The sequence below is a fragment of the Balearica regulorum genome, chromosome 13, assembly GCF_011004875.1.
Source record: "Balearica regulorum gibbericeps isolate bBalReg1 chromosome 13, bBalReg1.pri, whole genome shotgun sequence".
Classification (NCBI taxonomy): Eukaryota; Metazoa; Chordata; class Aves; order Gruiformes; family Gruidae; genus Balearica; species Balearica regulorum.
In genome coordinates, this window is record NC_046196.1 from 4780321 (window position 1) to 4805414 (window position 25094).

The window sequence follows — 25094 nt, forward strand, 5'->3', positions numbered from 1 at the left end:
AAATATAAAGTCACAGCGCTTGTCGTGCAAACAATCCTGAAATAAACTCTGTTATCCAAAGGATGAAAATGCTTGTATTGATCCAATATATAACCTGGGAAAGCTCAGAATTTATAGTATCTTTCCTCCAAGTAACAAAATTTACATCTGGCTTCTTTGAAAGCAAATACTTTGCTGGGCTTCCTCAAGAAACAGACTGGTAATTTCTAAGATCTTACAAAAAACATTTTAAAAGCAACATGACACAAACCTGTATTGTCATTTTATATACGTTTTCCTCTGAACCAAAACCTATCTATTTCATTTGGGAGTTCATCTTAACAAATATTGAACAATCTATTAGGAGATGGGATTTAGACCAGTGGACTCCAATATATATGTTTACTTTTTGCATGCATTAAAGCAGTAGCAATGGTGTTTTGCACCTCATACCACTCACACAGAGCACAATGCTAGTGTAAGCCATGATGTAAGGAGCAGGTATGGTGGTTTTCCAAAAAGAAGTGCTCAAGTGAGAACAAAAGGTGAGTGATGGCTAAACAACTCATAAGAGCTGAAGATAAGTAAGTGTTGACCAAAGGGAGAGCTGGGAAAGACCAACTTGTCCAAAGTTTCAATATAGAAGTAGCTTGAATTTAATCCAATGGGAAGACATACGGTGGGAAGAACACTGTGGTAGCATGATACAAGTACCTGGTAGTAGAGATAATAGCTTCATTTGCAATGAACAGGAGGTACAAGGTATTTGTGCTGCAGAAAAGCTGGAAGAGATGTTAAGACTGAGAAGACTAGGAGTTGGATGAAGGATATAGAATGCAAGGAGCAAATCAGTTTGTAGTTATAATGGAGGAAGATCTGAACGGCTTGGACATGGCAAGGGTATGCAGAGCAAGCAGAAAAGATGATAGTCTCTTGGGTTGATCGGCAGGAGGATGGTTGGGTTGCCTATATTGACAGAAAAGGGGGAAGGTGCAATAATTATTTCTGAATGGGCAATCAGACATCCAGGAGGATGTGTCAAACGGAAAGGTTTTTATATACAAAACTTCATCAAGAGAGAGGTCAGGATAGAGATGGAGCTGTCAGTGTACATATAATTGGAAGCTACAGGAGTAGACAAGGGGTGCAGAGACAGAAGAAGGTGAAGACAGCCTAGGGAAAATCCCACAGAAAGATTCATCAGAAGAGATGCTGACAGAACACCCAGAGATAAGACACAATTAGAAAAAGATGGATTCAAGAAAGATGAGGAAACTGAGATTTCCTTATCAAAGTATGATGGACAATGTCAAAAATGGTATCCTTCTCTTAAGGTAAACTTGAATTTTCTTCTATTTTACTAGCACTCTTGTAAAGTCAACCCTTTCCTTAGCAAGGTACTTGGAAACATCACATGTCACATTTCCACTGTGATATAATGAACCAACCTAACCTTTGTCAAGCTTTTTAAAAATAAGGACATTTCTACATGCCTATTCAAAACAAAAACTTTCAGTGATATGAAAACAATTACAGTGCATTTCCAAAGTGCCAATATGAGGCACAGTAATTGAAAGTACCATTTAAATAACAATAATATGGATATGAAACATGTACCCATAGTTTATAACAACATGATGTGCTCTATACCATTAACTTTTAATTAACTCCAATTTTGCCACAATTAAACTCAATTAGAACAGAATGTCTGACATTGCAATTAGCTGTATATAAACACCCCACTTGGTGTCACATTGAATTAATGTCTCCTGATGGTGGCCTCTCCTTCCAAGGATAATGGATTTACCACCATTAGACTGTTAATTGGACCTGGCACCTCATGTGTTGTGTGTATCTGAGACATAACACCAGAACTTAGTTTCCTGAACAATTGTGCTTGTCAGAGCTATACAGATTTCAGATGCAACTAGCCAAATTATTTATTGCACTGTACATTCTGTAAACATTCCCATATAGAAAAGCTCTTATAAATTTCAACAACCCATTTTTTACATCCACTTTTCTACTCACTTGCTCATCAACAATGAAAATTATTGTACAGTTAAAAATACCATATGTAGAAAAAGAAATAATGTCTATTAGTAAGCACCCTATTTAACACAATAAACCGTTGCTGGTCAGCAGAGTTTATTTTGAATGATCTATTTCTTGTGTCCTTTTTCATAGTAGAAGTTCAATCCTATCTCATGAACTGAAATTATCAGGTTTTGACTTAATATATTACAATCTCAATGGGAAGCAGTTAGACAACAATTAGTCTTAGTTCTGTATCAGGCTGTTGATGTAATTATGCTACCCCAAGGATAGATATTAAGATGACAACACCTGGTTGACATTGCCAACCTCACCACTGTTGAGCAATGCGTGCATGACAAACTACTTGGCATTAGTTGTAGAATGTCAGCATTTACTACTAGTAAGTGCACTAGTATCTGACTTTAAGCAGCAAATCTGTGAGATTAAGGTGACAGCTAGCATAAGTAAAGAAAGAAAACTGATCCTAACACCTTAAGAAAATGGTTATTTAAATCCTCTGAATTTCCTAACAACTGCTAGAAAAAAGTTACAACCGAATCTAACACAACAGACAAGCGAAACTGAAACGCTGGCTTCACAAGGGAAAAAGGAGCATTTCCTTCCCCTGCATATTTAACCCTAAAAAAAATTTACACCAAGTCATATAAAATACATAAAAAATAAAATACCACATCTTTTAAAAAACAAAATCTTATTTTAAGAGATTCTTCATATCTAAAAATCTAACACTAAGTAAAATCAATGGCCAATAGAGTTACTTAAATATTAAGTGCTTGGTGGTTTTTGTATTTTGAAAATTATACATTTCAGCTCCAATTTGTAAAGAACCTGTGGTTTCCTTTCCTACCATCCTAATTTCTCCATTTCATTCCTGTTTAGGATAAAACAAATAGCCTGTAGAGAAGCTGGTAAATTCTCCACACTACTCACATAGGACAAGTTTTGTGTTATGAAAAGGAAAACATTCTCATTAATAAGCAGCTTTAATAAGTCTAGCTTAAAATGATGCTTATAAGTGTCATACATATGTTCTAGTACTTTTTGTGAAACGATAAAAGAAAATTGACCTGGTGGAGATGACTTGCCATAATTATATGCTTCTCAAAAGTTTGAGATTCAGAGCAGAATGCATAATTGGTTCAAATCATACCTTTTACATTTGTCATAAAATACCATAATTTATGGTGCTGAATAGCAAAAATTAAAATTGAGTAGCTACTATGAACACATTAGCTTCTCACATAATCCAAATGACAATATCAGCAGGAGCAAAGGATCCTTCAACATAGGTGCAGCTTTGAGTCACTACTGATGCTATATGAGGAGTAGCATCTACTGAATGACTAAAAGTACTTCTCTGGGGATTAGAATGTGCTCTTGATGTCTGCAGAGTAAGGTGATTAAAATGTGCATATTTTGCAAGAACTGCTGAGATCAAAAGTCAGGTTCAGTGATCATTTCCAATAACATTGGACAATCACATATACAGACTGAAAAGGATGAACGATGGAGATAGAATAAGTGATGGAAATGCGTTCAGAAAGACAATAATGAATATTCTAACAAAGCCCAGGACAAAACAGGGAGGGAGGAAGGGAACTTCATAACAGGGTACCAAAAGCTGCCAGTATTAGGAATAAACATGCTCAGAAAATTCTTGTCATTTTATCTGTCATTGGGGCAGGTTCTGGTTAAGTCTCATATGCGAATGTGTGTGCCAGAAGTATGCCCTGAGACTGCTACAGCAAAGCATATATCAATACACTGTAAATACTAATTGCAATTGAATATACAATGCCTACACTGTCATTTTAAAATACTTTGAGCAGAATTGGAAAAAAATCATTATATGCAACTGACGGCATTTATTTGTAATTGTTTTCACTGAATCACATGTTTAGTATTTTGAAAAATCAATGGAATTTCCTCTGTAAGCTGAAAAACTGTAAAAAAAAATCACATCTTTTTTGCTTACTAATTGCTACTATTCCAAGAGTTTGATTTACAAATAGAAAAAAAAGGTTATCAAAAACAGGTTTTATCCACAATACAAACCTTTGTCAAAAGCCTGTAATATGAATGCTATACTTTGGGGAAATGACCTGAAGCCTTTCAAAGAGATACAATTTTGCCTTTAATTGCAATTTTAATTCAGAACTCAACTAATCAATTCACTAATCCCACTCACTAGAATTTAGGAGGCAACTTGCTTTTTATATTTCAGCCTGGGTAGATCAGCCAAGAATTGACATGGGAAATTATTTATATGCTTGCCTCTACAAGTTCAAAGCATGTGGTAGAGGTAGTAAGCACAGCATTGATCAAAGCTACCAATAAAGAAATGGAGTGAAATTAAATGCATATCCTCAAAAACCTCAATTCCTTTAAAGCATTTTCTTTAATAAATACATTGCAAATATCAATTGCAAATAGGTTTAACAGGAACTGAATATCGGTATCATTAGATGACTTTGTACCTTAAAATTAATTGTGGATGTTAATTTTGCAATTTAAAACCTGACAAGATGCAGTGTGTTTTTCAAATCGATGCATTGTTAATATATTAAAGGTTACAAATGCAGTTACGGTCTCCTGCCTCTTCACTGCCACATCTGTGTTCTGCAAAGCTGAATGACAAGCAAATTACATGTTTGGAGAATCAGTTTGCTGGCTCTTAAAGCCCATAAACATAGCAGATTGCGCTGTAATTTACTGGTTTCACGTACAGCAGATCCATGATTCAATAAGGTCAGTGTCATTAGATATACCCTGCAGAGCACAGCAAATATACAGAACAAATTTTCATATCCCAAGATTTGAACTTAGAAACACTTCAGGCCTGACAAGTACCAAAATTGCTGTTTTTTCTCCAAGTCTCTATTGGATGCTCTAAATTTCTGACCGAAACAATGATTGCAGCCTTCTCTGAGGAAAAATTCCAGTTGCTGGGAATAAGGCCTTCAGACCTGTGATTCTCAAGACTGTTGAATGAAACTCAGTCTCTCTGTATACAGAGATAGTTGTCGCACTGATCAGTCATGAGGAAACTAGAAACTCATATAAAATGGCTAGCCAGTAGGGTATTCTTCCATATTCTTCCCCTCTTTAGAGGGGAAAATGTAAAATACAGCAAAGTCGCACAGTATTTAGGGAATATATGTTATTTTTAGAACAATTTCTTTACTCCTTTTTTGTCTTCTCCACTAGGTTTCCCTAGTAGCAAGGAAAAAATGAAAGTTTTTTACAAATTGTTTTAGATAACAACAAAAATTGGTAGTTTAAAACTGTCATGATTTTCCTCCCTCTTAGTTATTTCTAAGTAGTAAATCATAATCCTGTTATTTAACTCTATTAAACCTTCTAAAACTAACAGAAGTGTAACAGCAGCACATAGCTTTATTTGTTCCCATCCACAAATAAAATCTGTAATCTGTATTCATATCACCTGTGTATTATGTATACACAATACATTTAAGAAATATATATAATAACAGAGCCTTAAATAGATAATAGATATTTTCAACGCATTACATTCAGATATGTGAATTACCATTATGTAAAATAAATACCAAGAATAGCGTCAGAGCAGAGGTTGGGAAGAATTCTGCAAAGATGAACTATCTCTATTTGCAAATTTAAACTGCAAGTACAACTGCATAGCAGGGTGCACTATAACACACACGTGCTAATGACAAAAACTAGAAGAAATTGTAATTAATATTTCTGCAAGCCTCTCATTAATATAACCATTTCATATAGAGGTTTTCTGGCTTCATACGACCTTATGCAATATTTTCCCGTGTGCTTTCCCACTCAGAAGCCTTCAGTCCCAACTGGACTGTTTTATGAATTCACTGTTCATGTTTGTGACTGTTTGGCTGGGATCTACCCAGCTGGGGAGCAGCTCTGTGGAAAGGGACCTGGGGGTTCTGGTGGACAAGTAGTTCAATATGAGTGAAGAGTGTGCTGCGGTGGCAAAGGAAGCCAACAGGATGCTGAGCTGCAACAACAAGGGCATCACCAGCAGAAATCAGGAAGTCATCATCCCACTCTAGTCAGCACTTGTCAGGCCACACCTGGAATATTGCGTTCAGTTTTAGTCCCCGCTATACAAAAAAAGATGCAGACAGGCTGGAGAGGGTCCACAGAAGGGCCACAAAGATGAGCAAAGGACTGGGAAACCTGCCACGTGAGGAAAGGCTGAGAGAACTGGGTTTGTTCAGCCTTGAGAAAAGAAAGCTTAGGGGAGACCTTATCACCATGTTCCAGTATTTAAAGGGTGGCTACAAAGATGATGGAGACCCCCTTTTACACAGAGTCATGTGGAAAAGATGGGGGGTAATGGGTACAAGTTACTCCTGTGGAGATTCCAGCTGGACACAAGAGGAAATTTTTTCACAATGAGAACAATCAGCAATAGGAATAATCTCCCTAGGGAAGCGGTGGATTCCCCAACACTGGAAACTTTTAGGATTCAGCTGGACAGGTTGCTTTGCCTTCTTGTCTAGACAGTGCTTTTTCCAAGAAAGGTCAGACCAGACGTTCTATCCTCTAAAGAAAAACTACAGGCAAAGCCCACAAAAAAAAAAAAAAAAAAAAAAAAGGAAATGTCTAAACATATGGTGTTTTACATGAACTGATATAAACAAATTATCTGTTGAAAAATCTTAAACTAAAGTCACATCTCTTGTTAATAAGCAATTAGAAAATAAAAAATAAATCAAGACATTCACATAAATATAGCTTAATTTTTAAGGAATATATCTAATTAAGAAATAATTAGTATTGACCTGAGTAAACCAGGACAAACACAGCAAGACTTTTATCATTTACATGTTAACAAAATGATGCCAAGTAAAATTTCCATAATATTAAAAGTCTCTTCACACAATGCTTTCTAAGTATTTGTAACTGTAGTCCCCCACACCTCTCACTAATTTGCTATTATACATTGAAAAAGATCTAAAGGAGGAAAAACAAGAACACAGAAGAATCACCTGTTTTCATTAATGTCTTCACCACAAAAGACTAATAAAGGGAAAAAAGGAGATTCTCACAGCTCTGCTGGCAATGTGTAGCGTTGCCAACATTTTTATGGGTTTCATTACTGTTAGTGGTTTTCTTGAAGTTCCACCTATTGAGTCCTGTCATATTTTCATTTTAAAGAGATAAATATGTAACTGCCAAAAAGAACTCAAGAGTTCAGAGGATGTGGATCAAAAAAAGCCCAGAAGCCAGATTAAAAGGAACTCAATGCATCACTCAAACTCTTATGCAAGTTTTGGGGCTCTGACATATGCGAAATTCTTGGGACAGCTAACATTTCAGATGGTGAGAGTAGGATGCCTAAGGTTCAGCGTGACTGAAGTCTCCACAAATAACTTAGAAACACTGTAATTAAGAAATAATGATAGTGCACTAGCGATTTCATGCTGTCAAGCATGGAAACATGATTTCCATTTGACTGCAATAGAAGCGAGATTTGAGTGGAACAGACAAAGTAGTTGCATATAAATCTGTTAGGATATGCTAAGGTTTATGATATCATACATTTGTGTTTATGCACTGACACATACCTTTGGGCATATGTGTAGGTATTTAATCAAAGTATAGCAGAAAAGCAACCTGCATGCACACATCTATGCAATGGACTGAAATGCAGCTGTATTTTTTTTTTTTTAAGTGGATTGGTATATGAATTAGTCTCTTAATGTTACATTTCTTGGTAAATGTTATCAGTCAGAACTATATTCACAAAACATACATTTTTGTACATTTTATTTCTTGCAAACACTAAAGTTCACCTGTGATGCAAGAGAAAAATAGATTCTATTTACGCTCATGCAACATCAGTCAATTTATTAACTTAGGTCCAGCTGAAGGGCCAAAGGATGCTGCTAGCTACAGCCATGGCACACTACTCAAGAATAATTGCCATCAATGTGCTAACAGAGACAGCTGATATATTGGGGGGTGGGGGCCAAGATGACTCACAAAGGGTTCTAATTTCATTTCCACAGATCAAAATATAAAATTTTAGTATCACCCACCCACAGCTGGTCATCTGCCTCATCTGTGGGCCTGAGAAACAGATGAATCCTGCAGTGGACTTAAAATATAGCAGTCAGAAAGCTTTGAAGATGACATGGGCAAGTGGATCCTGGACACCAATAATATTTAATTATTTTTTTCTCTCTTTACAGCACATAGTAATTTTTGTATCATTTCAATAGAGAAGACTTCATGGTCCATACTGCCATTTTTCCCTCAAAGTCTCTTACAGACACAGAAAAAGTACATAACAATAAACATGCCATAGTAAGGGCCCTATGAAACTCTTGCATCATATTAGGACCCCTAAACCTTGATGCAAGAAAAAGCAGATGAAAAAGGATTGGATTTGAAGATAACTTAACTGCACATTCAACCGGACCATGATATTTAAATGATGAGATTTGTTGTAGCCTAATTCCCTCTAATGATGTTAAAGAAACATGCACAATGGAACACAGAATCCACAAACTGAATCATTGAAGCATGCTTATTTCTTAATTTTATACAAATTCTTTTCACACATATAGCAAACATATCATGCCACTCCACATTAATTAAAACTTACCTCTGCATAAAAATTACAAACCTGTTTAGTGTTTACACAAACACAGGCATATACAGCTTTAAAATTGTGGCCCATTATCCTACAATGATTTTGCAGATATCAAGGATTAAAACCACAGTTCTGAAGTCACAGAACTAGTTATTATATGAGATGTTCTATTATACAGCTTCTTTTTTGAGGCTGATCATTTTTGAGCGGACTGCAATTGCATTGTTGACAGAATTAAGTATTAGAACTATTTTTAATGAACTAAATGCTAGGAAATTCCAGCCAACCATATACTACTTAAATTAATATCCATAATTTGATGGAAGAGAAATACAGTCTAAAAAGCATTAAAATGGAAACAAAACTCAATTTTCCACCAAAATTTCTTAGCATCGCTTATTAACTACCTGGGCTGTTTCACAAAAATTGAAGAAAAGGTAGGCTCGTGTAGTAAGTAATCCAAAGTCAAGGGTTTCCAGAAGACACAGCAGATTAGAATGGATAAAGCAGTACAGCTTTTGTGAAGACAGTGGAAAGGTTCTATACAATAGCAAAACAAATTTATGCTTAGATGATGGTTATTTATAAAGAGCATAAAACAGGTCAGTATATCTGAATAAGGAAATGCGGAAAGTGTAAGTGAATGACATAAAACATCAAGAAAGCCAGAGGGAGTAGAAAGGTTAAGGAATGAAGTTAAAAGTGCAAGGGGAAAAAATACGCAAGAAAATGGAAAATGAAAGAAGATTGCAGGAGAGGATAAGATAGGTAATATGATTTTCTTCAGGTACATAAAGAACAAGAAGTCAGAAAGGAGACAGCAGGTCCTCTAGCTGCAGATAGGAAATTATTAACAAAAAAGCATAATGAATTCATTGCCTTAGTTCTCAAAAAAAAACCACCACCAACAAAAAAAAAAATAGTTATTACAGACCATATTTTAGTTTTCATTAAAAAAAGAATCTATAGATTGTTATGGACCCACACTTCCAAGATAAGGAAATACCCATAGAAATCAAGGTCTTTCCAGCAATTAGAACATTAAGATTCTGAATTTTGACCAAATATCTAGATAAGACAGGCTTCTTTCTTTATTGGGAGAAAAAACAGATATGGAGATTTGAGCAACCAAACCTCAAAAAATTCTGTATTATATTCTGAATGTTACTAATGGACTCAGAAAAGCTTAAAGTAGTGTTGCAAAATAACAAGGCCAGACCTTCAGGAGTTTAACTTGAGCCACAGGAAAGGTACTGTATTTCAAAATACACTTGCAACATTTTTGAATGCTTAGCAAAGGATCGAGCAGCTCAGAACTTGTGCAATTCTTCCAGAGGAAAAAAAAAAACAAACCAACAAACCAACAAACCAAACAAAAAATATATACCTAATAAGAGATGAAATAGGACCCTCTTTGGCATTCATAAAGACAAGATTAACAGTTTCTACTTAATCTATGGTTAGTTGGTAGAATGCCAATGTATCAAAATGGGTTGACTCACACAAACTAAAATAACCTGATGTTCCCATCTTTCCTCTAAACTTCTAAGGTGTGCCTTTGCATACATGAATGTCATGAGGCACTTCTGAGTACACAGCAGACAAAAAATGTGAGAAATTGTACAGAACTGGGATATACAGGGTAACAGGTAGTACAGATCTAGGCTGCAGGAGCTCACCTAGTCTTTCCCTCCCCTCCATTCAGACCTGACATGCCCTTGCTAGAGAGGCACAACACATCAGCAGTCTCCATGAAATTGCTGTCATATCCATCATTGCAGAAGACTGGGAACATTTATGAATGTTTGCAAGGCATGACTCCTTCCTTTCACTGTAGGAAAACATAAGGTCTGGGGAAAGGGCAAAGTGTCTTCCTGGGTATTTATGCTGCACCTAGAACAGTGAGCCTTCAGCAAGCTATTTTGAGGGTTGCTGTAATAAAAAATAGACAAGGAAAAGAATAAAACCAAACCGATCATGCTAAAGAGTGAAGAAGTATCATGATTATCCAGCTCTGGGGGCCCCAGTACAGGAGAGACATGGAGCTGTTGGAGCAAGTCCAGAGGAGGCCACGAAGCTGATCAGAGGGCTGGAGCACCTCTCCTGTGAGGACAGGCTGAGAGAGCTGGGATTGTTCAGCCTGGAGAAAAGGCAGCTCTGGGGAGATCTAACTGTGGCTTACCAGTACCTGAAGGGCCCTACAGGAAACATGGTGAGGGACTGTTTGTGAGGGAGTGTAGTGAGAGGACAAGGGGTAAGGGGTTTAAGCTGAAGGAGGGTCGATTTAGATTAGATGTTAGAAAGAAATTCTTCACTGTTAGAGTCGTGAGGGACTGGAACAGGTTGCCCAGAGAGGTTGTGGAGGCCCCATCCCTGGCAGTGTTCAAGGTCAGGTTGGATGGGGCTTTGGGCAACCTGGTCTAGTGGAAGGTGTCCCTGCCCATGGCAGGGGGGTTGGAACTAGATAGGCTTTAAGGTGCCTTCCAACCCAAACCATTCTATGATTCTATGATTACATTTAAATGCCTTAAAATGCAATTAATATGTAATAGCAAAAGTAGTTTCACAGATTATTAACATAGTATGACAAAAATGTTATTAGTCTCCTCTTGTTTTACTGAACACATCATTACTCTTTCCAGGAATGGTGTTCTATTAGAAAATAATAATAAAAAGCCAAACAAAAACCCATGAAACCAAATTTTGTGTCATTTGTTACTGTCTCAGTAAACTCCATTTTTTTCTTTATTTCTTACTGCTGTGCATTTCCACCTCCCACTCTTCAATGAGAAAATACTAATTTTGCCTGGTGTTTGGAGTTTGGGTCATTTTTAGCATGGAAATCCAAGCACACTACCTTGTCTTGACAGTTATAGGTTATAAACAAACCTTTGCTGATTTTCCCCTTTAATGAAACTTCACTGTTCCTCCTACAAATGACAGGACAGTGCTGTTGAACAGCAAGAATGTCAAAGCCATGCAAGCAGTTAGGTCTAAGAATAAAGCATATGCCCTCCAACAAAACTAACTGTTGATTTCTGTATGCTTTCCACATAAATGATATGCAGATGCTAGTGGCTTCTGAAATGAACCACAGTACCCTGCTGATATCTCATAACATTAAGATATACAGTATGTATTGAATAGACTATTTACAGTAAAAATGAACAAGATATGGTAAATTAGAGAGTTTATATAAAAAAAAAGATATCTTGTTCCCCCAAGAGAAGACAGAAGAATATACATTAAAATAACATGAATTTTAACTTCATTTCCTGTCAAGTTTTCTTTTCATCCCATAAACCAACCTTGGGAGAAAGAGAGATATTTCCAGTAGCCGGAAATTCCATTTATATCCTAGCTGTGCAAGCAATTATTTAAATCTTACTTTTCAGAAATGTAACTCTGTAAAATTTATATGCTAAAATATTTGATTTATGCACGCAGTTATGGTGACCACCTTGTTTTTGACATTAGTAAACAATCAATGCCAAAAAGTTCCCTGTGAATTCAGGAGTCTGCCCATGCAGATCTCGTTGAAGGATCTAGACCTTTGCTTCTGCTGGGTTCGTTCCTGTTGTTGCATTTCTTCTTCTAGGTTTGACGAAATATCTGTTAATATGTACTCTTGCCATTTCCTAATCTCAATGGAAAAAAAAATATTCAAGAAATACTAATTATCTTTTAACAAATAATACCTAGTTTTCTCCAATTTATGGCATTCTAAAATAATGTCTAAATCCATTTGTTACAGAAGAATGGGAAGCAACAACTTTGAGTAATCCATCACTCTCAGTTTTTAGATAAAAAGTGGGTTTTTTTAGTTTGACAGATTCATTTACTTCACCCTTTCCCCATACGAGCAAAAGCAGTGCTAAGTCATGAACAATCATGTCAGAAACAAAGTTCAGTACCGTGCCGGTACTGTCAGAACAAAGAACAAGTTTCCATAAGATTCATAGAGCTCTCTGTAGCATAATGTCATTTTACAGACAGAATGCTTTATTGGAGATTACAGAGACCAACAGTCACTTGTTAACGAGAGACAGACAGAACTTCGTATCAAGCACCTTAAATCCATTCAAGGCATCTCAGCCAGGCTACGCTGAAAGGTTGCACTGGAATAAAGGTGTTGCTGAGGGATGAGGTTTGTATAACCAATGGAGCTCTCCGTCAGTAATAGAACTCGCGTGGTCACATGCACACTGTATCCAACGCACCATCAACAGTAGTGGCACTTTGCTGCTCTGAAACTTTTGGCCGCAGTGAAAGTTTCAGAAAGGAGTGTTAATGACAGAGTAACGTTAACCTCAGAGCAGACTATGTGAGCTTCTTGCATTTTGCATCTTCAAGATTTGTTGAAGTAGAAGGGGTCCTGATATAAAAGTAGAGTTGATTTCTTCTTCCTATATGAAAATGCCTATATTGGAATAACACCAGTCTAACTGAGTTTCAACTGTGAATTGACCAATTTCTGATGCTAAGCCCGATGCTGTGCTAGCATAGGTTTATAGAAATTATAGTCTGTAACTATTATACGAACAGGAGTGCAACTGCTGAAACATAAATCTCTGTGCTACGTTAACATTATTATGCCTACCTCAGGATACGGAGTAGCCTGCAGTTCCTTCACGTCAGCCGTGACAGAGGGAACTCAATGTTTTTCAAGTGGCTGCCCATGGCATTTTTTTTGAGATCCTACCTGTACCAATTCATTATTTTTAGCATTCACAGTGACGAATTTTCCTCTTTTGCATAAGCATTATCATCAGCTTGCTTACTTAAAAGTCTGTGTAGGGATAGCTCTATTTCCTTCCATTCTCCTCCCCATCCCACTGGGCAGGCAGGGGTGAGTGAGCAGCTGCCTGGTACTTAGTTACCACCTGGGGTTAAACCACAACACAGACGCAGATTGGGAGCATCAGTATTTTAAGAGGTTTTCTCTGTGTATCACTGATGTTTTAATTTTGCTGAAATTTACATCTGCACAAGACCAAGCCCCTCCTCCCATGGAAGACTGAGTGCCTTCTTTTTTTCAGGATATTAGTGGTAGTTGACTGAGGTCTGACATTCCCCATCAACTGGTTTCAGCTCAAGGCAGAGCAGATCACTTTAGCTTCAGATAATTCTGCCAGTGCAGGCAATGAAGATTAAAATACAGTTTAGACCAGTCTTGGAGTTAGAAGCAAGTTTGTGGTTTTCCTTCTCAAAGAAAAGCATGGTTCTGTGTGCTGACTATATATCTCCATACTGCATATTGCAGAGATGCAGTATCGGGGTATGATAAATCATTCTGAAAAGGATGTGGCTGCTGTAAAATGGACTTACACAGAAAACAAATTCATACTTCTGTACAGGATAAATTACAGCTGTTCATTTCTAGTTTTTTGCTACAATACTTTCAGTATCTGCAAAAAAGCATTCAAGTACTTAAAAATCCTTCTCTCAAAATACTCCTTGGCACCCGACCAAGCTAGTTTTCTTCATGATTGTGAAGCATTTCCACTATTTGCTCCATATTAACCACAGAAGTCCATTAAGACTACAGTATTACCCTAAATATTTGGCTCAGTCACATAAACAGTCTCACATAACCTAAACTGAAGCAGTTCACACCAGAGATTTGGTTGCTGTTTATTGGCCTGAATTCTTTAGCCTGTTCTCAGTCTGTTTGTTATCCAACGTACAGAAACAATACTGCATAGAGCAAATAGTCCTAATCTGCTTTTCAGTCCTGTAACATAAGTTTTCTAAATATCGCAGTCTGTCACTACCCGTTGCAAGGCATCCTTTCACAGAAGTGTGATCTGTCATAAAAAAAAAGCTGAAAGCTGATTTCACACCTCTGCTTGTTAAGTATATTCTAAAGCAAATAAAGCTCTTTACTTAAAAAATAATTAAAACTAACTCTTCATTAACAGTTCAAATCGCCTAGGTAAATTTGGTCACAGCTCTAATTTGCACACTGTCACTGAATAGTTTTATCAAGCTTCTTCATTTCATGCTTGCAAAGGATCACTTTCTGATTATTTTTCTCCCACACGTATTTATACGTGGCAAGCAGTTATGAAAAAGCCCATCAACAATGGCAACACCCTTTAAAATCTTGAGACCCAACTGAAAGCCCCCTCCCTTGTTGACCAATTGGCAATTTGCCACCAATGCTTAAGAGGTTACAGAACTGGACTTTACTGCTGTAGGCATTATATTCAGTGATAAGTGATGGGAAACAAGTTTATACAACTTCAGGCTTTCTCCTGTACCCAAGGAATGCCTAACCAAAATCTCATGCATTAACTGTGAAAAGTTAATGAAATATTGTTCCCATTTCTTCTGAGCCTACCTAACTTTGAGTAAGGAACAAAACATAGTTCATGGCTGCATGAAAGCATTCTGCCTACGAATACATTATCTATGTAAATTTGAGGTTTTGAAAATGAGCTCAGTGTTTTTAACAGATTACCCCATAACCACTGCTTTTCCAGCCAGTCTTCACTGGCCCTCTAGTTGAACCTGTTTCCTAATTCACTAGTCTTTTGTCAACACTTAGCACAATCAGGCTTTCAACTTCATTGGAATCCTTTAGTTGTTATTGCAGCTCTTTCTAGAAACACTTGATTGTCTTGATTTTTTTTTTTTTTTACTAAAAGATACAACTGAAAAGTCACTAATATTTCTGCTCTGCTGGAATCAGAAAAGACTAGGGATCTGAAGTGAACTCAGAATTACACAGATTATCAGTAATTTTTGCACGGTGTGTACCTCACTGTTTTGGACTAGAAAATCCATCTTAAAACTCCCCACCAAGTTCCTTCATCTTTTTTTACTCATTTGAATTTTTCAATACTAAATAAATTATTTGCCACTGTCTGAAATTTCCAACTAGTCTTATTTATTCACATCTTGAGAGAAAACCAAAGACATTATTTTTGAGAGCATATTTGTAGAACTGAACACCATTTGCTCCCACTAAATAGGGGCTCTAGGCTACCTGCTTATCTCACCAACCCAGAAACAATTCAATGATATGTCTGTATTCTGCTTAAGCCCCTTCTTCAGAGCATCATTTAGTAGTTTCATCAACAGGCTGTAGCAAGCCTCAGAATAAAACTATTCATTGTAAATCCCACTGGTTTACTCTGACCTGAAGAATTCCTATCAGGGTACTCTTTATCAAATCTCTTTAAAAGAAAAAAAGGAATTACTACACACTTTTCTAAAACAGTCTGTCTTTGCCGGGAATAACATGTCCTTACATCCTCTTGGTGGTCTTCATAAACAGCTTTCACTTAAAACTGAACTTGACTGATATTCTCTGACCTTTAAGGAGGCACCCCACGAAATTACAGGAACAAACATACCAGAAGCATCTACCTTTTTCCATTGGCAAAGACAATTTCATCAGCACCGTTCCATGCACATGAGAAAAAAAACAATTACCAATGGGTAATTTCAATGTAGTGGCTTTCGGACTTTCACTGTCTCACCCAGCTCTGGCCCAGTTTCATTTTCTCAATAGAAGCCATCATATTTTCAAATGGGCACATGATTAGGTCAGAATTACTATGGCACTTAATCACCCCGACATTAATATTTTGATGGAATTTCACATACTTGTCTGTTTTTTGAACTATTTAACTGATTTAATAAAAAATAAACTCATAAATCAATTGAATAAATAAATCTGTTTCAGGGGGTGGGGTGTCATTAACGTAGACGCCTTGTATTCCTCTTGCCAGCTTGAGTTTCTTTTGCTAACAGACAAAAATCTAAAGTCATCGGAAAACACAACTGCCATGCAAATGGGCTACACAAAATAGACTGCCAGGCCCTGACCCTCATACAGATTTTTTAAACTGTATTTTAAAATATTTTCTCTCTTTTATTAATTTTTATTTTTTTTAAAAAAAAAGGCATTAGAGGGGATTAACTCAGACAATCAACAATTGTCTGACTAGAATTGAGTAGTCCTAATTTAATCATGTTTCTCTTCTAATGAATATAGAGAAAAACTCCCACAGGTTTTTCAATATTCCTCCAGGAGAAAAAGGGCAGCAAAAAGCAGAATTTCAAACATTCAATGAAGGAAATAATAACAAATTTTTATAATAGATTACATTTTGAGGTACATGGATGGTAAAATCTGCAGAGTTCTATGAAATACTATGATCACCAAAGCTCTATTGTATGCCCTATTAACATTTTTTTTTTAATTCTCATCCCTTGCGTATATATGCACTAAGCAGAGGAAATGAATCAGTGCTCATGTACAGCTGCCCTCTGTGCAGCTGGAAGGATTCAAACAGATTTCATCTTTTTATCCTTGCTCCACCACTGATTATATACTTGATGGTATGATGGCTTGCAAAGAACTTCTTTGAGATCTATTCTTTCCTTGTTTGCCCTTTGCTTTGAACTTTTTCTTTCAGGACATCAATACTAGTCAGGGGGGAGCTCAAACAAAACCAGAAAACAAAAACACTTTTGAGAGAAATTTAAGGGTCTTTCAGGTAATTCATCTTTTGATGTACCAAGGAAATCAGGGAGAAAATCCTGCTGCCTTCCTGACACCATGAAACATCTTTATTGGAAAACAATGGGCTGGATTCAAAAGACAGACTAATCAAGTTGAGGGTTCTCCTACAGAACTTGTCAACTACATTTTGCACAACAGGATGCCAGTGAGCACGCTGAGCAGAATGCTATATAACAGGTTAGAAAGCACTACAGCCTATTAGGATATACATTCAACATTGCTCTGCATAATCTATTACACTGCACTATTTGTATATAATTTGCATTGCTTCAAAAAGGCTCCTCTAGGGAAATGTTTTTGTCTTAATTTAAGTGTATACTTTGCCAGATCAGATAGGAGGATCATTTGTGGTTTGATGCATTAGGTTGAAAAGACGTCTATGATTTCCCAGTAAAAAAAAATTCAAGGTTTATAGCGCACACATTAAGGTGGAAAGCCACTGACAAAATAAGAAACAGCTGGTAAATGAAGACAAGGAACAGTGTTAAAAAGAGAAACTGCAATGTTTTTCTTTTAAGAAGGACATCAGTAACTACCATAAATCCCATGTGAGTGGTTAACATACATTTCACTGTAGACCTGGATGAGAAATAGATGTTTCAGTGTTGAAAACCAACATATGGCAAATTTTAGCAGTGCTGTTTGAGCAAGTATGACTAGTCATCTAACTGGCAAACTCTTCCAGAGGAGGAGAAAAGCAGCACTGAGAGTACAGGTATTGATTACTACACAGCAGAAGACAAAACAGAGAGGTCAGGGATGGCAGTAGGACTGTCGCCAGAACCTGTGCCCCATGTGGGCAGATGTACCGCCTGCTCCCTGCTGCACGAGGATATGGAGCTCAGCCCCTCACAGTGTGGCAGAAGTGGCAACGTGCAAACGTACTAGCCATTTAGCATTTTGAATTCTGCTGCTCGCTGTATCAAAACAGCCAATTTCTCTGACTGCATATTTCAAGAGCTAGATAGAAAACATGAATTGACAGATCCTCTATTTATACTATGCATTTCAGGACATTGTGGTGCAGTTTTTTACAGATTTGAGAGATGGAATTTCAATGGAGAGAAACATAGCATTTATTGACAAGGAATGGAATCCTTAGTAAAATCTTTGTAGGAGACATACATCTGACAGCGATGTGTCTGCTATCATTTTCATATTAAGAAAATCTTCTTTATCCCTATTAAAAGATATCCATTATATTCCATTGATAACTTGACAATTAAAAAGAAAAAGTATAACCATGCAGCACCTTAGTGGCAACTTTCTGAAAAGATCTCCTGTTGTCCAAACACAATTTTGTATTCACAAATCAAATGCAGACACAATGTTCAGTCAGTATTTCGACTAAAGATAAATGACACAGATTACATGCAGAAAGCAGAGTAGAATTTTGATTGCATGTAAAAATAAACACATTTACCATCTCCTAAGGACAAACAGTTCTTCCGGAAATTTTATAGGACAGTAGTCGCAATTTAGCCTTCAATGACTGCAGCCTTTTCAAAAGCAAATATGTATTCAAAAAAAGTATTATCAACATAGAGGCAGAGATCCTATTGCTGTAAGTACTCACCTCATAATTGGCAATTGCTTCTCTATCAAGGCTTCGGGTCACGGAGACATCCCCACTGATTTCATTGATTCTAAAAATTCCTTTTGGGTCTTGATCTACTCCCTTACCAGAGAGTCGAAACTTTGCTCCCTCTGTCCCTTCACTGCTGATGACCTGCATGGTGGAAAACAAGAAGTTACACATCATTTTATAAAAACTTTTAAAGTAATTCTAAACCCACATCTTTTACCTAATGTTGAGGTATGTTTCCTGCCAATAATATATAACTATAAAATAGAGTTCATGGTAATATATACTATGTAACTATAAAATACAGTTTCAATCATTCAGAAAACACTATGTAATTCTTGTGTTAAACGCCCGGAAAAGCCAGCCAAGTCCTTAGTCAGTTCCTGTCTTATCTTTACTGTCTTCTAGTTCACTACTTAAAGTTTCTATCATTCCATTGCTATTGTATTCAATCTATGTCTAGAATTTCACATTTTATTTAATTCTATTTCATTTTTTTCAGTTAAATTGATAAAACAGCTACAAACTTACAAAAAAAGACAAATTCCATTGAGTGGCATAAAGCATGCTTATTTCACAACAACCCTTACAAAACCAGAGAACCATCACACATTATTTTCCAATTAGTCAGTTCTTTTTATTAGCCATCATAAAGTCATTACAAAACAGATTACTTCCAAGGGTTTTTTTTTTCCCCCCCACTCCCTTCTTCACTCCTCTTTTCCCAGGATTTTAAACCAAGGGAAAAAACTCCTCATGAAAATATCTGGGTTTCCTGCCCAGAACTCTGCTTAGTCACACAGTTGGAATTCCTCCACTTTCCAAATTTACATGTATATTTATATGTATACACACGTGTGTACAGAAACTCCTTGTTACTATCACTACCTTATTTCCCCAACAAAAAAAAAAATCCCTAAAAATCCAATTTCAAGGTTGTCTCACATTAGTGACAGTAGCATATGTAAACTTGCAGAGCTACACAATGTCTGTTATAAGCTACATGCTTTGCAAATTTGTATTTGCACATCAGAATCTAGGAGGATTATAAATTAATCTTGCCCTTTAAGGCTGACAATCTTGCCAAGCCATTCCTTCCCTCTGCTGTTTCATGTTCTTTTGTTTCTAGCAATTTTATATCATTAATATTTCCACAGAAACATTAAGTCAAATATTTATATGCTGGTCTGAATCACAGCTCATGACGAGGAAGGGAAAAAGTGGCCTTCGAAATCTGGACCTGCTCCCATTTTGAGATAATAAATATGCAGAGTGTTTAATAATGTCCCTGAGGAAATACATGTTTGTTGCCCTATTGCTGTGGGTTCAGCAGCGCTGGTTTGCAGATTACTGGGCAGTGAGACTTTGACGAAACTCCATAATCATTATTCCTTTATTTTAATTGAGAAAAAATTGCCACAAGTTATGAAATAGGAAATCGGCATTTTCAGAGATAAAGTTTCAATTCTCAAGCCCTTTGGGGAAGGGAGAAATTTCAAAGTAAAAACCTGATTCACTTTCTTTTTTTCTTCCTTCGTCCAAGTCAGAAACACTAATGGGTGAAATTTTCTTCTCGTGTATTTTTGAGTATGTCATACAAAAACACAGAGGCAGACAACACTGCAGGTGACAAAAGGGCAAAAAGTAACTTTGTGACTTCAGGGTTTTTGTCATGACACTGAAACTTAATGGTTCCTACTGAAAAGGTTCCTGCTGTTCAATTCAATTTTTGCCCAATCCCTGGTATTTTTTACACTAAGCCTAAAAAAAAAGTTATTTTCTTAATGTAAAGTTATGCTTACGATTTTACAATGTCATGACCATTGCTCACTTTTGTAGGGAAAAGATGAATTGATCATCTTTTGCCCTGATTTCTGAGATCTTATTACAAGACAGATACACCTTCCCATCCAATATAAGAGCAGTGGTTTTAAACGCCTGAAGTCAGCCACAGGTCAGCACAAAAATCTAATTCAGAAGTGTCTATACAACAGCCATTTCCACCATAGCCATCAAACATTACCTCACTGTTTATGACAAATTTAAGATGTCGTATAGGCACAATGCCCCAGTTGTTACAAGTCACAGAAAACAAAACAAATCATGGGCTGTGCAAAGGAATTTATCAGAAAAAAATCCAGATAATCATATGCAGATATTTCTCCACACTAGATAGAAAGACAGGAGTGTAATAATAATAATAGTAATAAGGGTCCCTGCAAATCTGACTGGAGGGAAAATTTCCTCTCAATTCCAAATCTAGCAAAGATCTTAACCTTGAGTTTGATGGCAAGACATCCCAATGTGGTATCTGAAAGATCTGTACACCTTGAAGCTACGACACATCCCATATCTCATCCCCACTTGAGCTGTAAACCATTCTTCAGCACATAATGTATAGGACCAACAGAGTTACCGGACAGCAGAGTTTTTTCTAAATGACTGGATGTGCCCATTCAGCTTTTTTAAAGCTTCAGGAAGCAGTTACATTCACAGTGCACGTACGTGCAGACCCTTCTCTCCTATCTATTCACTCATCTACGCATCTAGTTATGATGCAACTTATGATACAGCAACTTATGCTTGATATAGTAACAAGAAGCCCAGGCTGGACGTGCTGGGCTATCACTGCATTGTTTGTTCAAGAGCAATGGTTGTTGCACAAAAAGTAATTTGCAGAAGTATGATTCTTTAAAATGTTCAATTAGCCACAAGAGGGAGCTACATACTCCCGGGAACGTAAGAAAGAACATTAACATCTCCTAATTAAGATGCTTATATAATGGCTGCATAGTTCAAAGAAAGTGCATTTCCCAGTTCACACTAAGCTCAGTACAATGAAAAGTTTAATAAAAATCAGACTTAATTTGCCATATGGTTTGGTGCTTCAACAAGAGCAAGGAAGAAAGAACAGGAGGATTGTCTGACATCTCCTCTGGCAAGACTGCTATTCTGAATGCTGTCATAAACACAGCACTGTTCATATGAAAATTTCCTAGCTTACAATGTATTTACACAACGATGCTTTCCCAATTTACTGCTTGAGAAAAAATAAGGCCAGATTTTTTTCTGCCGGAATGTTTACTTTGGGATGTCATTTTTACATTTCTAAAATACATAAATGACTTTCCCACAGTTACTACTACCTGAAGCCCAGACAGAAACACTTATTTCTGTAATTTGTTCACGGCTTTAGGAACTTCAGTGCAGGTTCTAATATTGAAAAATGTCTGCACCATATGACAGTGGCTACGTGTTGCATATAAAGACCCTTCATTCTTAGGAAATGGTCCAGTTAAGGTAGCACAGACCCAAGCACCCACCTACTGAGAATCTGGATAAGGCAGGCATACTTTATCTGCCCTCGCAATTTCTACCTATTTCATTTTCCCTTGTTCTGATCTCACAATTCAGAAGGGCCTTGACATTGCGTGGGCAGATGGCATAAACAGAACAGATGCCAGCTGAGCATCCCACAATAATATGGACTGTTAAAGGCCATTTCCCCACCCAGCACCCAAACGACAGTATTAGATGTAGACTTAGACAGTACTCACTTCCCCACACCTGATAACACTTTCCCATGTCAAGGGTACACTGGAGAATAAATGTATTGAAAACTGAAGTGATCCATGCTAGCCTTGTCAGGACCACATATATAGCACCTAAGACAAACCAGTATTTTTTTTTCTTTTTTATTTTTCAAAAAGGCAGAGATTGTATTATTCTGCGCAACTAAAAGACACTTTCAAGAAAACAGAATGTTACTTAGCTGACAGGATCTGCTTTTTGCTGAACCATGGCCAAAACGTATTTACCAAGTGCTATTTTTCAGCTGACATTATGTATCCCTTCCAGCTAAACTCATTTCAGCAATGCGATCCCCCTGTTGCTACGGGTTTATCGCAAAAGTAAATCAGACTGTTCTCAAGAGAAGAAGAGAAATAGAAGTACAAAAACCCACACTACCCCCAGAGAGAGACTTCACAGTTCTGCAACCCCAGCAAATCTGTCCTTAACAGCACCATCCCTGTTTACCAGGTTCATTCTTTAAGAAGTGTTTGCCTCAACCACTTCCATAATTTGTTAGTTCTTGACACCACCTGTACTAGAGATCCATCATATTAGTTTCACTTTTTAATTAAAAAACAAATCCTACCCTCAGACAGGAATATTTTGTTCAAATCCCAGTATTTTTCATTTCAGAGTGTTACACTATCTCTCGTGCATTTTTTATTTTGGGGGGGTTGTTTGGTTTTGGTGTTCCCCTCCTCCCCTAGCCTCCCTGGAAGCAAATTTATCCATGGAATATTAAGAGGTAAATTATTTTTGCCTTTAATTACTATACTCTACAAAAGGAAAACAATGGTTCAGGCCCATTGTTTAGATATATATGTAAACAGACACTTCCTGACCTGTCACAATGAAAATCACTCTTTACAGGCAGAGGCTCCATCTGCTCTGTATTGACTTAAATAATCTTTCAACCAAAACAAATGCAAAATATTCCCATCATTATTCAAAAGCACTAACAGAAACTGCTTCATTACTATAACCTAAACATACAAATCCTGTGGTTAGAAAGCACTTTATATAATTTGCTGAGTTTAATAATTCATTAAATCTATTGGTTTTCAATACCTCTATCTTCATTAATTAAATACTAGATATACTAAGTTTAGTTAAGCATGGGAATTAAATTCTGCTCTTTGACAAAGGGAGACATATTGGTCCAATCTGACCTTTGCTTTCTCTCTGACTAGGACTTTCTGCAGAATTCATTCAATATACAGGCCATAGCCAAGAACATCCGGGTGATTTATTCACATAAGTAACAGTAACAGAAATTATAAAGCTTCTCTGTAACTATGTTCGTGATAGTTAGGAATAAAACCAACACACTATATATGACAGCATATATTTTAGGTAACGCTTTTTTTCTTGTTCATAAACATAAGCGTGGCTGTTAGCCTTATAGCTTCCTTTCATGATCACCAAACTTAAAAAATAATTATTAACCAAAACACATCTGGACAAATGCCCATTCAGTATGTTATCCAAAACACAAGCTAAGTTAATAGAGACACATATGAACAATATTTGCAAAGTTCAAGTAAACAACACAACAAAACTTCAGCAATTAAAGATGCTTATGCAATACAATAATGCAGGCAATATCACAGTCCTAAATTTCAAAACATTTCCAGAGCAGTTTTCAATCTCTAATCTATGTATGAGGCAAGATTTTCAAAGCTATATAAATCTCCTAGACCATGGGTTTTCACTGCAAAGCTTAAACCAGCCAGTCAGTCAATCACTCAAATTCTAATATTTGTGCTTGCACTGGAACAGTACACCAGAAACCAGAAGCACAGAACGAAAAGGGAAATGAGACCAGCAATAGGAATACACAACGCTGACCCAACCTCCTATGACAGCCGAGGTAAAGGAAAGCAGCCAAAGTCAAGATGAAGTGTTTGGTTTCTCGGGGAGCCAAAGCTGGGGAAAACTACATTTAGTAGAGCAGGCATTGCTTCTGTGACATCAATTACAAATATTTTGCTTGATGCTGTTGACAGTTCTAATAAGAATACATAGATATATTTCCCAGAGAAAGAAAAACGTATGTAGACAACAGACTTAACTCAAAGAAAGCCATAATTTGGTAATTTTAAACTTTAAAATCTATTTTCTATGTCAGATCCCCAAGATTCAGTTTTAACTGGGTGAAACACATGACTGAAAAGTGTCTGAATTTTGCGCTTTAACATTAAAACATTAAAAACTCAGTAGCCACTGGGCAAACCTGTTATTACAAGTTTAGCCATTACTCCTTTTTACAAGGGCATCTAGTGATAGGACAAGGGATGATGGCTTTAAACTGAGAGTAGATTTAGGTTAGATATTAGGAAGAAATTTTTCCCTGTGAGGGTGGTGAGGCACTGGCACAGGTTGCCCAGAGAAGCTGTGGCTGCCCCATCCCTGGCAGTGTTCAAGGCCAGGTTGGATGGGGCTTTGGGCAGCCTGGTCTGGTGGAGGGTGTCCCTGCCCATGGCAGGGGGGTTGGAACTAGATGGGCTTTGAGGTCCCTTCCAACCCGAACCATTCTGTGATTCTTATTTGCATTCTTTTGCATCGGTTCTCTTAAGACTTATGAATTACAGAAAAAAGTTCCTCAAACAGAAAAACATGTATTATTAAAATAGTGCATCTGTAAACTGAAGCCTTTTTAATAGCTGTAAAAAAACTTTGAAGTATTGACTACTGGGTGTACTAATACCTTGAATGTGGAAACTTTTATACCAACTGTCAGAGATTTAACACGGGAA

At 36.9% G+C, this 25094-nt stretch overlaps 1 protein-coding gene across 2 annotated transcripts in view; it reads right to left on the reverse strand.

The window, feature by feature from the left end:
- The window catches only part of CDH13 (cadherin 13), a 496783-nt gene that overhangs the window by 241680 nt on the left and 230009 nt on the right, over nucleotides 1-25094 (reverse strand). For both annotated transcript variants that reach the window (XM_075765776.1, XM_075765775.1), the window contains exon 5: nucleotides 18757-18909. In XM_075765776.1, the coding sequence (XP_075621891.1) occupies nucleotides 18757-18909 (153 nt within the window). The remainder of the gene's footprint in view (nucleotides 1-18756; nucleotides 18910-25094) is intronic.